This window comes from Morone saxatilis, unplaced genomic scaffold (genome assembly GCF_004916995.1).
Source record: "Morone saxatilis isolate NCDOM2014 unplaced genomic scaffold, NCSU_SB_2.0 Contig16, whole genome shotgun sequence".
Classification (NCBI taxonomy): Eukaryota; Metazoa; Chordata; class Actinopteri; family Moronidae; genus Morone; species Morone saxatilis.
This window is the reverse complement of record NW_023339718.1, coordinates 2,391,741-2,407,555: the sequence shown is the minus strand read 5'-3', so window position 1 is coordinate 2,407,555 and position 15,815 is coordinate 2,391,741. Positions and strand designations below refer to the sequence as shown.

General features: G+C 44.2%; 1 protein-coding gene across 2 annotated transcripts in view; it reads left to right on the top strand.

Moving 5' to 3' along the window:
- The window catches only part of LOC118325148 (probable E3 ubiquitin-protein ligase HECTD4), a 36,801-nt gene that overhangs the window by 13,721 nt on the left and 7,265 nt on the right, over nucleotides 1-15,815 (top strand). For both annotated transcript variants that reach the window (XM_035657719.1, XM_035657718.1), the window contains exons 26-64: nucleotides 93-285; nucleotides 723-827; nucleotides 916-1,004; nucleotides 1,104-1,276; nucleotides 1,416-1,551; nucleotides 1,642-1,786; nucleotides 1,916-2,082; nucleotides 2,299-2,445; nucleotides 2,560-2,744; nucleotides 2,852-3,005; nucleotides 3,104-3,384; nucleotides 3,508-3,694; nucleotides 3,794-3,875; nucleotides 4,020-4,222; nucleotides 4,370-4,505; nucleotides 4,699-4,881; nucleotides 5,037-5,201; nucleotides 5,301-5,470; nucleotides 5,727-5,842; nucleotides 5,975-6,078; nucleotides 6,568-6,729; nucleotides 6,859-7,007; nucleotides 7,137-7,216; nucleotides 7,481-7,644; nucleotides 7,840-8,077; nucleotides 8,263-8,399; nucleotides 8,490-8,616; nucleotides 9,268-9,405; nucleotides 9,598-9,734; nucleotides 10,953-11,113; nucleotides 11,199-11,380; nucleotides 11,462-11,667; nucleotides 11,765-11,895; nucleotides 12,008-12,213; nucleotides 12,315-12,494; nucleotides 12,943-14,336; nucleotides 14,428-14,635; nucleotides 14,726-14,949; nucleotides 15,120-15,265. In XM_035657719.1, coding sequence (XP_035513612.1) covers nucleotides 93-285; nucleotides 723-827; nucleotides 916-1,004; nucleotides 1,104-1,276; nucleotides 1,416-1,551; nucleotides 1,642-1,786; nucleotides 1,916-2,082; nucleotides 2,299-2,445; nucleotides 2,560-2,744; nucleotides 2,852-3,005; nucleotides 3,104-3,384; nucleotides 3,508-3,694; nucleotides 3,794-3,875; nucleotides 4,020-4,222; nucleotides 4,370-4,505; nucleotides 4,699-4,881; nucleotides 5,037-5,201; nucleotides 5,301-5,470; nucleotides 5,727-5,842; nucleotides 5,975-6,078; nucleotides 6,568-6,729; nucleotides 6,859-7,007; nucleotides 7,137-7,216; nucleotides 7,481-7,644; nucleotides 7,840-8,077; nucleotides 8,263-8,399; nucleotides 8,490-8,616; nucleotides 9,268-9,405; nucleotides 9,598-9,734; nucleotides 10,953-11,113; nucleotides 11,199-11,380; nucleotides 11,462-11,667; nucleotides 11,765-11,895; nucleotides 12,008-12,213; nucleotides 12,315-12,494; nucleotides 12,943-14,336; nucleotides 14,428-14,635; nucleotides 14,726-14,949; nucleotides 15,120-15,265 — 7,491 coding nt within the window. The remainder of the gene's footprint in view (nucleotides 1-92; nucleotides 286-722; nucleotides 828-915; nucleotides 1,005-1,103; nucleotides 1,277-1,415; nucleotides 1,552-1,641; nucleotides 1,787-1,915; nucleotides 2,083-2,298; nucleotides 2,446-2,559; nucleotides 2,745-2,851; nucleotides 3,006-3,103; nucleotides 3,385-3,507; nucleotides 3,695-3,793; nucleotides 3,876-4,019; nucleotides 4,223-4,369; nucleotides 4,506-4,698; nucleotides 4,882-5,036; nucleotides 5,202-5,300; nucleotides 5,471-5,726; nucleotides 5,843-5,974; nucleotides 6,079-6,567; nucleotides 6,730-6,858; nucleotides 7,008-7,136; nucleotides 7,217-7,480; nucleotides 7,645-7,839; nucleotides 8,078-8,262; nucleotides 8,400-8,489; nucleotides 8,617-9,267; nucleotides 9,406-9,597; nucleotides 9,735-10,952; nucleotides 11,114-11,198; nucleotides 11,381-11,461; nucleotides 11,668-11,764; nucleotides 11,896-12,007; nucleotides 12,214-12,314; nucleotides 12,495-12,942; nucleotides 14,337-14,427; nucleotides 14,636-14,725; nucleotides 14,950-15,119; nucleotides 15,266-15,815) is intronic.

The window sequence follows — 15,815 nt, the reverse complement described above, 5'->3', positions numbered from 1 at the left end:
ATATATACACACACACACACAACCTCAAACATATAACTCTTTTTGTTTTCTTGTCAAAACCATAAAGTTTTTACCTTTTTTTTTTCTGTAAGGGAGGTGATCAGGCCAGATGTTATGGAGGAGGTTATAGTATCTTGCGTCATAAAACATCTAAGCCTGGTGGATGCCCTTCAGTCACTTGTCAACTACCAGTACCGTGAGGATCACGCGGAGGAGTATGACCTGGTCTGTAAGATCATGGCCGAGACCTTCAAGAAGATCAATGCTATGGAGCGTCAGCTGCAGGTGAGTTTTTTTTTGTTTGTTTGCTATATTGTCAGTTATTCAAGAAAGTTCTACATTAGATAAAGATTAATAAAGCATTTTTTTTAGCTGCAGGGAATAGAATTAATGGGGAATCACTTTTGCATTATGTTGTTTCAAAGCTATATTTATTTTCAGCCAGAAAGTTGCTATACTGGGCATAGTTACACTACCTTATTATATCTCTAATCACTGGAATGCTGCTGATATGACAACAAATTGGAGAGATATTCCCCCCACGGGCAGTATATTAAAATACGACCTGGAGATATGAGAGTAATATTGAAAAACAGCAGAATATTTCAAATAAAAATTAGGTTGAGGCTCACCAGAAGACTTGAGTTTAGCTAAAAAAAGTAAATCAGGTTACCAACCTTAAGTCTTACCCTGAGTCTAATTATCTCCTGCGTTGCTTTCAGAGTGTTGCAGAACTGGAGCAGAAGTGGCAGAATGAGGTAGAGGAGGCCCATCAGGGAAAGCTGGAGAACAACGCTCCTTTCTTTCACGACTACCACTTCTTTGAGGTACACAGTTTACAACTTTTGCTCTAGAGATTACACCATTACTATTACCATTTGCTTTGACATTCATAATGTATTGTGTTTTTTTTAGAACAAAATTAAGGAGCTGGAACTACTTTGCTCCCTGAAAGAGGTCCCACTCGATTTTAGTGATTTGGAAAATGTCGTCCTTGCACTAAGGCAAGTAATTAGAAATAATCCCAACACTTGGAGCAGATGACTTTGCCTCAGTTGTCTTGGGTCAGTTTGTACAGTAACATTATGTATCTGCACCAACAGGGAGAAGTTCTTTCAGGAGGTAAACACCATGCACCTCAGAAGTAGCACCTCACTGGCCAAAACTAAGGCACTGGTGAAGAGTCTGATGAACCGCACTGAGCTGCTGCTCCATGTTACCATTGCTCCACACTGCAGAAGTCTAACCACTACACCTGCTGGCACTCCAGGTCCAGGTACATATCATCTTTTTATGTGTATTCTTATGTTGCTGGTTAGTTGCTGAGTGAAACCTTGATGGGCAGCAGGGTTGAGATTAGAGATTTGTTCCTTCAAACAGATTCTCACCGAAATCTTCTGATTGTTTTGTGCTAGCCTCTAAGTCAGTGTCAGATGCCAAGACAGTGATCCCCATGGTCAAGCAGCCAGTCTTCCTACGCAGCATGTCTGCACCCTCTGACTTAGAGATGATTGCTAACCAGGACTTGGAGTTTACACATGCGCCCCAAAGGTATTTGTCTATTTTTGTTTGATAGCTTTAATGTTCGAGAAACATATAAATGACTTGGGGATGAATTTGTCCTTGTTGTTTTACCTTTAGGAGGCGACACCACCCTACTAGTCACCGTAGCAGCTCATTCACCCTGCTGCAGTCTCTGGCCATAGAGGACAGCCGTGACAAACCAACATACAGCGTGCTGCTGGGACAGCTCTTCGCTTTTATCGGAACAACACCTGATCAGGCTGTAAGTCTCTTTCTCATCATTTTTTCTTTCTTCTTTTTTTATTATCTTGTTAGTTGCCATAGCTGCATAAGAATCAGTTGGTGAATTCTGGTCTGACATTGAGATCTGTTATACCGAAAATGTCTGTAGGTGTCAAGCAGCAGTTTCCTGTCTGCCGCGCAGACACGTTGGAGACGTGGCAGCACGCGGAAGCAGGCTCTTGTTCATATGAGGGAGTTGCTCACTGCTGCTGTCAGAGTTGGGGGCGTCACCCACCTGGTGGGGCCTGTAACTATGGTACTGCAAGGTGGCCCAAGGTAAGAGAAAAAGTCTATAAACACTACTAACAATCCCACCCTACTCTACACACATATGTAGGTACACTCACTAACCTACTCTTCATTTAAAATATACTCAATAAGATGTGATGTAGTCATCATTACAATATCTAAAACATTTTAACGGTGCTGTAAAACGATGCTTGATGGTGCCTGGTTCTTCTATATGTCTGTGTTCGTGTGCCATCTGTGCAGGATTGAGGAGCTCACCTGTGGTGGAATGGTAGAGCAGGTGCAGGAGGCCTTTGGGGAGACCATGACGTCCGTAGTGTCACTATGTGCTTGCTACCCCATTGCTTGTGCCAACAGTATTGGCTTGCTTTGCACAATACCCTACACCAGGCAAGAGGATTTATCTTATGAGTAAAATGAAAAGAGAGACATAATTTAATATCATTTAAATATCACTGAACCCTCAAATTCCTTACCCTCATTTTTTAATATGTGTTTTCATAGGAGTGAGGAGCAGTGCCTAGTTCGGAGCGGTCTGGTCCAGCTCATGGACAGCCTGTGTAGTTTAAGCGGTCAGAGGGAATGCAGCTCAAACGAGAAGCAGACCAAAAAACAGAAGGTGGCCACCATGGCCTGGGCTGCTTTCCAGGTGCTGGCTAACCGCTGCATCGAGTGGGAGAAGGTGGAAGGTATGTTATGTTTGTAGGTCCTTCCTCTGATCATCTGTGAACAGCTATCAAATTCAGTATATTTGTGTAGTAGTTAACCAAGTAATCCTTCTTTTTTCTCTTTGAAGGTGGGTCTACAGATGCAGTGCACTCTGGTCTGGCACGGCAGGTGTCAAGCCTGTTGACCAATCATCTGGCCAGAGCCACAGAGTGCTGTGGGAATCAGGCAGCTGGCAATGATGCATTACAGGATGTGCTCAGTCTGCTCAATGACCTTTCAAGGTAATTCTTTTTACACCATGTGTATATTATTGTGTATTTGTATATATGTGAGTGTATTTATAAAATGATTGTACATGATCCTTTGTTTTGTATTCCAGGAGTCACATAGGGAAAGCGATCCTGAGCCAGCCAGCTTGCGTTTCTAAGCTCCTGTCTCTGCTGCTTGATCAGAGACCTTCTCCAAAGCTGGTACTCATTATCCTGCAGCTATGTCGAGCTGCCCTGCCTCTCATGAGTGTGGAGGACTGTGGTAACGTGGCCCTGCCCTCGTGGAGCTACTCTATCAACACACTAGATGCTGAACAACAAGATGCTAATGACCCTGCCTCACGTATTGCTGCCCTTCTGCTAGCCAAGCTGGCAGATTATGTAGTACCAGGTTGGTCTCTTTCCTAGGAGTACTAAATAAATGTGTGTGTATTAGCAGGTAAATGCCAAAAACAGTCATGAATTTACATTCTCCTGCTAATTCTTAATATTTACAATCTTCCCTCTTTACCAGGCTGTCAGACCCTGCTCTCCCCCAGCTCTTCTGAGCCAGACACGAGTCTGTCCCGTGCCAGTTCCAAAGGAGCTCTGAAGTCTGATGAGGTTGGGGAAGAGGGAGAGGCAGTTGATGGCAAGCTATCAATCTTTATCCACAAGAGAGAGGACCAATCCTCTCATGAGGTTCTACAACCACTTCTCAGGTGAGGTTGTCCCTAATATCTTTGTTTTTATTTCACATTAGCATGCTTAGTCTGGGTTTTTGATGACATAAGTGTTCTTCCATTAACTCCAAAATGCAGCAGCTCAGAAGGACGTCCCTTTCGGCTTGGCACTGGAGCAAACATGGAAAAGGTGGTAAAGATGGACAGAGACATGACAAAGGTACAGGTTATTTTTTTTAAACCCAAAAACCCACATTTACCCAGAATTTAAAAGTATATTCTCACAATACAAGAACTTGTTTTTCTGTAGCTTTATTCCAAATGCCATTCTTACCTCTGCTGTCCCATTTTCAACCCTCCCCAGAGCGGCAGCTGTGAGGTGATCACAGAAGAGGCATCTGCTGCCCTGAGGAAGGCTAACAAGTGGGCCCAGTCTGGTCTGATAGTGAGCATTGGTCCACCTGTGGAGACTCTAGCCCAGGAGACTGCTGGAGGCATCACCACTGGTGACAAGAAGAAAACTGCTCAGACTGCCGTTTGTAGAGACAGGAATGCTGAGCTGGCCAGGTAAAATATATGACTGCAGTAGTGTGATTACCAAATTTGTTCACTCCCACATTCCTGTATATATGATTTCTTCATCATGTCTGTGTTTGTCTGGTCAAACCGTATTTGTGACGGACTTGTCTTGACTTTTAAATTTGCCTCCAACAGGTCAGACCCTGTCAGGCCGTTCATCAGCGGCCATGTTGCCAACAGTATGGCTGCTGAGGTTATCGCTCTGCTGCATAGCCTGCTCACTGCCCCCGAGTCGAACACCGCTCAGATCTGGACCAGCACTGCTGAAAAAGTAACTATTATGTGTCTGACTTTATCACAATGTTTGTTCTTATTTAATGGTACCCCATGACTTTAGGTTACTATGGGATTATTGACCATTAAAAATAATTAATAGTGAGAATTTCAATCTAGAGACATGAATGTGATTCTATTTGGTGATGTTTCTATTAAAGCTAATGCTTTCTTTGTGGGGTTTGTGGTAGGTTCTCTCCCGAGCCCTGATGTTTATCCCTCAGCTTGGGAAGTATGCGGAGAGTATTCTGGAGAATGGGAGCAGCAGTGGTAGGAAACTGGCTAAGCTTCAAGCCATTGGCAGACAAGCTGTTGCTGCACTCTGTGCCCTTGGGGGCTTCAAAGAAACTATTAAGATCGGCTCTGAGGTCCAGGTTAGTTAAAGGAGACGAATCAGTGAAAATGCTACTCGCACCAACTCGTGCTGTAATTTGCATCCTATATAAAAACATTTTAATATCACTTATTTCCCTTTAACCTTTAAAATGTTAAATGTTGGCATATTTCCTGTGATTCCTCTGCTCTGCAGGTGGTAGGTAAAGGAGTGCTGGGTAGCGTGGGCATAGTTATGTCCATCAATGAGCAGGAGGGCATTGCTACAGTCAAGTTCCCATCTTGCGAGTACAGGAAAGCTTGCAAAGCCTCAGACATCCTGACAGTACCTATATCACGCCTCTGCACGCCACGATCTGAGGTACACGTTTAAGTATCAAACACAACACAGTCCTTTAGTTTTAGTTTTGGAAAATATCAGCTTGAATCTCACTGTCTCCCTTTCGCTCTGTACCAACAGGCTCTCCCCCTCTATAAGCTCTCGATCACAGAGAAGGTGGTACAAGCAGTGCAGTCCATGCTTCTGCCACAGGAGGGCAGCCTCTCCATTCACACTTCTCTACCGGCTACAGGAGATGGCTCCAGCCCGGTAATGGCTGCAGTACGCTTGCTGGCTGAAATCAGAACCAGGTTAGTAAACATTCATGTAAATGCAGGCTCCCACTTCCAAAAGCATTTCCAAGTTTTCATCAGCTTTAACATGTTTTTATTGGTGATCTAAGGTTGAGTAGTTTTTAACATGCTGTATTTAAAATGTGGGTACCTGAAACCCTGTGAAACTCTCATATGTAGTATTATTATTATTATTATTATTATTATTATTATTATTATTATTATTATTATGTGAAATGTGACGTCAAAAATCACAGGATTTTACTTTTTTCAGGGCATGCCTGGTGATGGCACAGCTCCTGGAGGATAGCTCCTTCTGTGAAGAGTTCATCCAGCAGTGTCCTGCTGCTGTTGAGGTTCTCAACCTGGTTGCTCAGGAATGCAGCCCTGGTGAGCATACATACACTGACATGTCAAGACATTTGAGCACTCAAAACCTTCTGTTTACAGTATACTGTATTTGATGTGTAATACATAATTCACTGTTGTGAATCATGTCACAAGTTTTGTCATCCCTTGCAGGTGAGCGTCTCGGCATGGTTGAGGCTCAGTGTGAAAGAGTGAGAATGCTGTACCGGGACTGCGCTCGGCCTCCTCCTCCACCACTGCAGACTGACAGACGGCAGGTAAGAGTTACCAAATTTATACATGCAATTTGTGCAATAACCAGCGACAAACGCAAGAAAGATTCCCTCTCTTGTAACATACATGTGGACTGGAGGCAGCTTAAAATACATGGATCATGGAAGAAGGTGGCAATATCTTCCAAATGTTTGCAGAGACACAAATAGCGATAGAGGAAAGAAAGACCTTAACTTTAGTCTTTAAAAAGTGTTAATGGAAAAGCACCTCAATTTGAACGTGTTTTAATTGAATGACAGCTAAAAGCCAGGTAATTATAGTAGGAAATTCTTATATTTCTATATGTCAAAGCATAATGCACTATAAAATCCAAGACATTTGGATAAGTTAGGCAGCCAGATAATGTTTTGGGGCATTTTTGCCTTTAGAGACAGACAGGAAGAGAGAGGGGTATGACATGTGCACTTGTACTGTTACCATTCAGCTGATAAGGCGCTCGCTCCTTATCCCTTTTCATGTGCTTGTCTCATCAGCCCAAGGAGATCACTTGGTGTCCATCCAGAGTTTTCCCTCCGGTCCGGGCCTGCATGTTCTCATCCCGTCTGACCTCTGTCACCTTCCTGGCTGATCCAAGTGCTGGAGGAGGGCTGCCCAGAGGCACCTTCATCTACGCCACCTGTCCTGTACCAATTCAGGTGGGTACATCACAGTGGAATGTTAATATTTGACATGCCACTTTGTTTGAACATGTATTGGTGAGATAAAATCCTGCATTGATATTGCAGCCGGGCCGCAGTTTTCATTTACTTCTCTTTTCCCTGCAGGCCCCATCCTTTTACTGGGAGATAGAAATTGTCTCCTATGGAGACTCTGAGGAGGACAGTGGCCCGATTGTGTCCTTTGGTTTTGCCACCGAGGCAGAGAAGAGAGACGGAGCGTGGACCAACCCTGTCGGCACATGTCTGTTTCATAAGTATGTTCACCTGCATATTTACTCTGAATGACTCCATCCTTTCCCCACTGCTCTGTCTCTGACTTGAGTGCTGACTGCTATCCTTCTCTTTTGTGTTGTTCCGTCTCTGTGTGTCTGTCTGTGTGTCAGTAATGGTAGGGCAGTGCACTATAATGGCTCCAGTCTGCTGCAGTGGAAGAGTGTCAGGCTGGATGTGGCTCTACTTCCTGGTGAGACAGGAGACAAAATATGTTTGTCTTCATAGACAATGAATTTCCTCAGCTTAGAAATCCATACATCATCAACGTGTATGTTATGGATTTGAACTAAACTCCTTAAAATCATTGTATCTTATCTGGCTGCTCTTTAAAAAAAAAAGGAAGCTTTTTGCAAGCATATCTTGTTTCTTAAATTCGAACTATATCTATAGCTAGTGTGTTTAAAATATGTTATTACCTGTTAACCTGAGTCACCTTACATTTGTATAAATCCAGGCGACGTGGCTGGAATAGGCTGGGAGCGTTCTGAGGGCACGCCTCCACCCCCTGGCCAGGCCCCAAAAGGCAGGGTCTACTTTACCTACTGCGGCCAGCGGCTCAGCCCTATTCTTGAGGATGTAGCTGGTGGAATGTGGCCCCTGGTACACATTCAAAAAAAGGTAGGTTTCTGCTGACTAAAGTGACCTTGAGACCTTTTATATTTGAACTTTTTCTAAGCTATAATTTGGTCCATTACCAATATTTAATATGTATTATACTGTATCATTTTTCTTTGCTGCTTCAGGGTCACTATTTTCCTTCAGGATTAATGTAGTTAATCTTCTTCTTTTTTTTTTCTTCCATTTTTTTTGTAGAACTCAAAGATCCGTGCCAACTTTGGAAGCCGGCCATTTGCATACGCAGAAGGCCAAGCACACAGAAATGCAGCTGACCTGTGTGTAGACCTTGCAGAGGAAATAAGTGCAAATTTTGAAGCACTGCCCTTTGCTATGGCCTCAGACAGTGACAACGATGCAGGTGCAAGTGTTACCTCTGACTCTGGCTCCCATGGACCCCCTTGTCGGAATGCAGCTGTGGCAGTCGCCCAACAACGTATGTTTATCACCTTCATTATAACCTTATCCTCATCAAATGTGCAAGCTTTTGCTTAACCTCTTTGCTTTTGCATAATTATCCTCCAAAGACAGGCAGTGAGTGCGCTACACTGATACATTGATTCATTTTGTCTCCATTTAACATTAGTTAAACTTTCTGTTTGTCCTTCTCTGTTGCTACAGAGTACAACAGTGACCTGTCGTGCCATTACAAAGTTGAGCTGAGCTACGAGAACCTGGTCACTTCAGGGCCTGACCCACATCCCCCTCCTATTGCAGATGATGAGAGTGATGATGAGGATGATGACGATGTCCCAAGAGTGAGTTAGACCTCCACTCCCCTATTCTAATAATGACGTCCACATAAAGTTTGAGCTAACTGTATTTTGATTTGTGTTTGATTGTGTTAGGAGGACCACTATGCCTTGCTGGTTAAGGCCTGGGAGACCAAAGTGTTCCCTACCATTCGTAGGCGGTTCCGTAACGAGGCTGAGAGGAAATCTGGCCTGGACCAAATCAAAGGAGCTCTGCAGCTAGGTAAAGAGTGAAAGAATATCAGTGAGACCAACATCATTTGATTGATCAATAGAGGTCAGTAAAAAGCTGCTTAGTTTAAAATACAGGGGTCATGAACAAACATTAAGTCATTAAATCAGTTATCTAGCTGAACAATCCTCTCCACAATATGTAAACATGAGAAGAAGCTCAAACGTTGGGTCAAGCTAGGATATAATACTGAGAATTAATGCAACACAAATAGATTTAAGGTGGGTAGCTCGCACATTATTTGTTTTCTGTCAGAAAGTGCCACAATGTCACCCTGAGTTAGAACATTGATGGAATGTCAAAAATACTGACGCCTATATTCAAACAAATCACGCATTCAATTTCAATCAACTGCACTCATTATGCACCTCCTCTGCATGTGAACTGTACAAAGAGGGCACTGTCGTAGATACAATTCTAGATTAATTATCCTTTAAAAAAATCTGAACAATGTGGAGTAATTGGAGTGCTACAGTTAAATTTGAAATTAAATTAATTGACAAATGTCAATAACCTATTTAATGAGTTTAGAGCAAAAGCTTGATGCAATCGTGTATTAAATAAAAGATTGGCCAAACCATACCTGTTCATATTTTATGTTAATGATAAGCTTTGAACTTTGGTGTGTTTTGTTGACAACAGGCATGGTCGACATTGCAAGACAGACAGTGGAGTTCCTGTATGAAGAGAATGGCGGCATTCCTCGTGACCTCTACCTCCCTACCATTGAGGATATCAAGGATGAGGCCAACAAGTTCACTATTGACAAAGTCCGGAAAGGTACCATTCACGTAAATCCCAATGCACTTTCTGTTAGAATGAGCTCAGGCTGGGGCTTCTCGGTGGCTCACCTGGTGAAACCCCCAGCACCGTATTAAAACTGTTGATTTGACACCTCATACCCTGCACATCAAACTCGTCTGAAAAGAAAAAAAAAAAAGACCTGTATGCTAATCTGCTTATTTAACGCAGGCTTGACTGTGGTCATCCGCTGTCCGGACAGCAACAACACGAACAGCACTACAGGAGGGACAGCCCTTCCAAAGTTTGCTATCCGGGGCATGTTGAAGACCTTTGGCTTGCACGGAGTAGTGCTGGATGTGGACTCCGTAAGTACAAAACATGATGCTTCAGTGTTTTGAGCTATTAGTGGAAATGAATCATCAAACTGGTTTTGGTGTGGAATGAATAACTTCCGCAGGCTGGCACATTTTTATTTTTCAAATCTCATTCCAAAAAAAATAGATGAATGAATCATCATATTTATCGTCATCATCATCATCACCATGACCCACTCATCACCGATACAAGGTTCTCTTCCTGAGCTCCCATTCATTTCTTAAATAAGATGCCAATTTGAATGTTCCCTTTCCAAACAACCATTTTAGTCATTGTAAATTATTCATATCCATCATCTTAGTCATATCCTTAATATCATTGAACAAAAGATGACAAAAGTTTCCAGTACATAGTGCGGAGATGGAGGTTTTAGATGGGGTAATCAATGTATTAAGTTTGATAGCGGGAAGTCTGCTAAGAATCTCTTAATAAGTCACACTGTTAGATCAAAGGACCATTGTATTGAGGATGTGATTTACAAGTGGTTTGGTTGGGAGGTAACCAGGTGATCTTGGAGATACTCTGGAGAGAAAACATCCATGCTGAGGTCTTCTCTCCATGCTGCATGTAATAAAGTGACTTGATTTATCACACCGGCCTGTCATTCTTCAGAGAACTAGCAACTCTCAATCTTTGGAATAATTTCTCCTACAGGACAGAAAAAGATAAAATGATATTCATTTTTAATTTCCACTAAATCAGACAGTAGACAAATTCAACATTCTTTTTCTAAAGCAGCACACCTACCTGTTTCAGTAAGAAGAGGCAGTATATTAGCTCTCATTTGGGCACAATTAGACAGTTTTTTCTTTATATAAACTAAATGAACATAAGTTTGAGTTAAATAATCATATTTCATGTCACAATAGAGAGATGCTATATTTCTTTTGGCCTGCCTTATCAACCATATCAGTTAACTTTTCTGTATCGGGCAAGTACCAACTTTCCATCCCCCCCGAATGTCCTCTCAGTGACCAGTTTTGCTCTTTGGCTGCTTCATTGGCCCAAACCCCAGCCATGTAATCATGATAATAAGGACTGGACAAACACTAGAGACTAATACCTCTAATTTATTTAACTTTGCCAACAACGGTCTCTGGTGCCCTGCCTGCAGACAACTGAGAGTGTAGATGCCATATACAAAATCAATATGCTCATCAACTTAAAAACCTTATTTTTATGCCATTTGTCACCTTCAACCTATCCAGGTGAATGAGCTGGTGCAGGTGGAGACCTACCTGCGCAGTGAGGGGGTGCTGGTGAGGTACTGGTACCCGATTGAGATGCTGGAGCGCCCGCCTGCTGGATCTCGACGCACTGCGGCTAATGGCTTAGTCTCACTAGACAGTAGCAACATTCAGATTCATAGGTAATGTATGAACCCTAATGGGGAAAGTGTAAATGCATCATGCACCAGTGCTTAAAATAAAATGTGTTTTACTGGTTTACTGTAGGGAACTGCTTCGCTGTGAGAGTGCGCTGGCTCGGTTATACTGCCGTATGGCCTTGCTCAACATCTTCGCCCCCAAGAATCCCCACACCTTCACTCGCCTCTTCCACATACCTGCTATCCGTGACATCACCTTAGAACACCTGCAGCTGCTGTCCAACCAGCTGCTGGCTCCTCCCCTCCCCGGTGAGTGTATAACTGGATCCCTCAGTGTGATGACCTTTTTGTGTTTCTGTACTGACTGCTGTGATGTTGTTCTTCCTGCAGATGGCACTATTAGTTCAAGTTCTATCCTACTGGCCCAGTCTGTGCTTCACAACCTCCAGGGCCAAAGCTGCTCTCCCTCAGAACTATTCTACCAGGGCAACGCTCAGCCCATCCGGGAGTGGCTGACAGTGGCCATCACCCGTGCCTTGCATCAAGGAGAGGAAAGCCTGCTGGAGCTCACAAAGCAGATCTGTTGCTTCCTGCAGGTCAGATTTGCCTATCGGTGCCTAATAGATATGTCCTTGTATACCTACCCAGTCTGTAAAGTTGCTAATCCTCTTATATTTCTGTTGATTTTGACAGAATGCACCAGAGCAGTTTACATCTGAGGAGTTTCCTGTGACGGAGTCAAAGGTTAGCATGGATGTCAGCTTTCCAGGTGCTGCATTTGTGATTGTATCCTGCAAGGAGAGCCAGCTAGGGTGCCGCAAAGAGTGAGTTCCTCATAAGTGTTCAACTTCAGCAATTTGTGATGAACTCTGACTTCCTGCCATCCAGTTCTTTTTAACTTTTTATAATCCTCTCTGGTCTTTTCCTCTTCATTAGCTCCAGCCTTTACAAGGCTCCCTGGGCTCGAGTCATGGTGTATGGTCTGGGTCACAAAGTGCGTAGAAATGGACAGCTAAATCTGATGGAGGCGGTGTGCTATCCACTGGATGCCTCACCTACCAACACAGGCCTTACTCCCCCTCCCACGACCAACCAATACCCCTCTGTTATTATACCCACTGATAAGGTGCACATCAAGCTGGGTGAGTATCTAACTCCGAAAAGGAAATGCATACAGGCTGCTTCAACATTCTGTAAAAAACAGGATAAACTGGTATTACATATCCCATTGTCTTTTTTATAGGGGTGTCGCCCCCTCCTGGTGCTGTACTGGTGCTGCACTCCTTGCCACTGGAGTTTCCTCTCGCCATGGCATTTGCTGAACAGCTGTTGACGTGGAAGCTGGGAGAAAGCACTGAGCGATCAGAGGATGAGCTGGACACAGTGCCCTCGTCTGTGCTGCTGCAGGTGGTAGAACTACTAGGTAGGTGGAACAAAATGACACTTTGATGAGCCTAATTTATTCACCCATTTGTATTTGCTGTCCACATTATTTAAATTCAACCCTAGTGAAATCCTTCTGCACAATCACCCACATTTTACTTGTTAGACTTTATTGTTTGCTTCAAATATTAAAACTCCTGTTCGCTGTTTTTTTCTGATTTTGTTTTATGACCTGATGATATTATTTAATGCTTAGTTGGTGTGTGATATATTACCTCTTTCACTGTGGGATTTCAAGTTTTGAAAACTACATTCAACTGTAAAAGAACCATATACTTACAAGGTTTTAAAACGTTTAGAGTTTACGAGATAGTTAAACCCACATATACAGTAGTCTTCTCTACTAACTCCATAAATCGTAGAAGAAATTTGAAAGCTTGCAAAATAAATCATACCAAACATGACTATGGATTTTCTTAATGTTTTAGGTGGTTTGCTTTGGACCACTGATCTGGCTCCCTCCATCAAAGAACTCATATTTCACTTGCTGGCTGAGCTTTTGCGGAAGATCCACCACTTGGAGCAGCGCAAGAGCCCTGCTGGTCTCTCCAGCTCCATTGCTCTGCTGCTTAACCCCTGCCTCGCAGTGCTCATGGCCCTGCAGACAGAACTCCGAAAGCTTTACGACAGGGAGACTCAGGGATGGACTGCTGGAGGGGCTGGAGCAGGGGGGTCTTCATCTGGAGGCATCGCATTGGCTCTGGGGGCAGAGCAGAGCCGGTTCTCTACCTACTTCCACGCTCTGATGGAGGTGTGTCTGGCTGTGGCAGAGGTGACACTTCCCCTCAATGTAAGCGGCTCCTCAGTGGGAGCCCTGTCCTCCACCAGCGCCCCTAACCTTAGTGACTCTTCTTCATCGTCGTCATCGTCCCCAGGCCAGACACCACAGAGCCCCAGCCTGCTATCCAAACGTAAGAAGGTGAAGATGAAGCGTGAGAGAGCAGCAGCTGCAGTGGCAGCAGCAGTCTCGGGCAAACGGGGAAGTGGGGGTGCGCGGTTGTCAGAGAGTGACAGTGCCCTGCTGAACATGGCGGGTAGTAAACCTGAGGACATGCTGTGGTTCCACCGCTGCCTCACTCTCCTGATGATCCTACGACATCTAGCCAATAAGGACCCGCAGGGCTTAAGTGTGACCAGCGATGCAGTGACAGATGCCTGCCAGGCTCTGGTGGGTCCCACTGCCCACAGTCGCCTGCTGGTGCTCTCAGGTATCCCCACGCACCTGGAGGAGGCTGCGGTCCGAAAGGCTATTCGCAGGGCTTGCAACGCACATGGAGGGCTCTTCAAAGATGAAGTCTTCATCCCTCTGCAGGAAGAGGACCCCAAGAAGCCCAAAGCTGGGATTTCTAGCCCTCAGGATGGCAAAGCAGGCCCTGAACCTGAGCGCCCCTTCCCCAACAACGGAGGCCCTGAGAGTCCTGACAGCTCCAGCAGCGTGACTCCAGCTATGAGTGTGAGCGCTTCAGCTTCTACCAGCCAGACATCGATCGGTAGCTCCTCTCAGGGAGTCTCCCGCACTGCCAGTGAACTTTCTGTTGATCAGGAGCTGTTGGCTGTTCCACCTCTCACCCCTGCTGCTGCAGCTTCAGCTGTTACATACCCCCAGCAGGGCCCCCAGGACCCCCAGACTGTTTCTAGCCAGGAGAGTCTAGATACCTCCCTGTGTAGTACAGGAAGCCTGGGGAGTCTCGGCAGCTTGGGGGAGCCTCTCGACGGAGCAGAAACACCGTCGGTGTCAGATGGCGGCTCTATGCACACAGTCACCTCGCTGGAGAGCAATGCAGTCATGGCCAGGCCCATCAAGGGTTACGCTGTCATTGAGGTGGGTTGATTAACGTACCATAATGGATCCACACAGTTTGATTTTGTTTTGTTCTGAGGAAATACACTTGTTTCTCTTTTGTTGATTATAGGTTCGTTCTCGGGCCAAAGTGGAAAAAATCCGAGCCAGTCTTTTCAACAGCAGTGACCTGATTGGCTTGTCTAGTCTGGAAGGTGAAGAGGAGCTGATGGAGTTGACCAGTGAGGAGATCCTCACAGCTTCCAGTGTTAATCAAAGCCTGTTTGACACACAGGGAAGCTCCGCTCTTGAAGACTATTTCCTGGACAAGTCAGTCAGAGGTTGGTGTTTGACTCTGGTTTGATGTTTTCTGCTTTTACACAGTGACATTAGCTCCGCCAGTATCATATCTTATCTCTCCGTGTTTAAAGGTGACAAGCTTGTACCCGGAGCGCGAGATGTCCTCACAGATATTTTTAAGAGTTGTGTGCATTCGGAGCAGATGCTCAGCCTCACACCGGCCAAGCCAGTTAAAGTGTCTGACATTTACCTCAGCAAGGAGCAGATCAACGCTCAGACTCCTGGCAACCTACTGCATACTTTCTTCACCAATGTTAGGCCTCCAAAGAAAGTACTTGAAGACCAGCTTACTCAGGTAAATAACACATTGCCAGGGAATGTCCAGTGATCCTGTTTTTTCAAGTTTCAAGTATTACAGGTTGAAACTCCCCCTGCTTCTCTCTGAGGCCAACCACCACAAGTAAATTGTTAACACTTTATTCTGTATGTACACTGACATGTATAAATATGATTTGTTTGTATCAGATTCTAAGAAAGTATGGCACTCCCAAGCCCAATAAGAACAAATACAGCAAAGCAGGAAAAGAACAGCACCAAGGCAAGGTTGTGAGCACAAAGAGGCCCATCACTAAACCTCCCACCAAGGAAAAGTCTGTCCTCAACAGTGTCAGGTGAGTAACTTCCCACACAACACTTTGAAAAGCAAGCTTGTTTTGCATGTTCAGGTACAAGTCTTTTTCACAAATAGTAAATTACTGAGATAATCTTTCAGGCACTGCTAGTGCTTTTCAGTTTTCACACACTCAGTTTATTCAGGAACATTTTAATCTAATACCATTTCACACATGCCATGGCAGTGCTGGAAGAGATGGGGAAAGGGGACAATCCAGCAGATGGCGGCAATGTAACACTTATGGATGACAAAATAAAATACAAAAATAACAGAAGAAGATGGGGGCTAGGCCTGTCACTTTTTCCAAAAATAAAGTTAAAAAAAATTTAAAATTACCACCATTTAGTTCGAATGACATCGAACAAAATATAACACATAGTACAAATGTGACACTACACAGGAACATATAATGTAAAGAGTACACAAAGGATAAGACATTCATTCTTGCCACACTAATGGGCCACATAGCTATAAATCTTATCATCATTCTTAGGAGCTTCTGGCAAGAGCCCTGCTGAAGCAAGCTAACGTTAGCGAGTGAGTCTCTA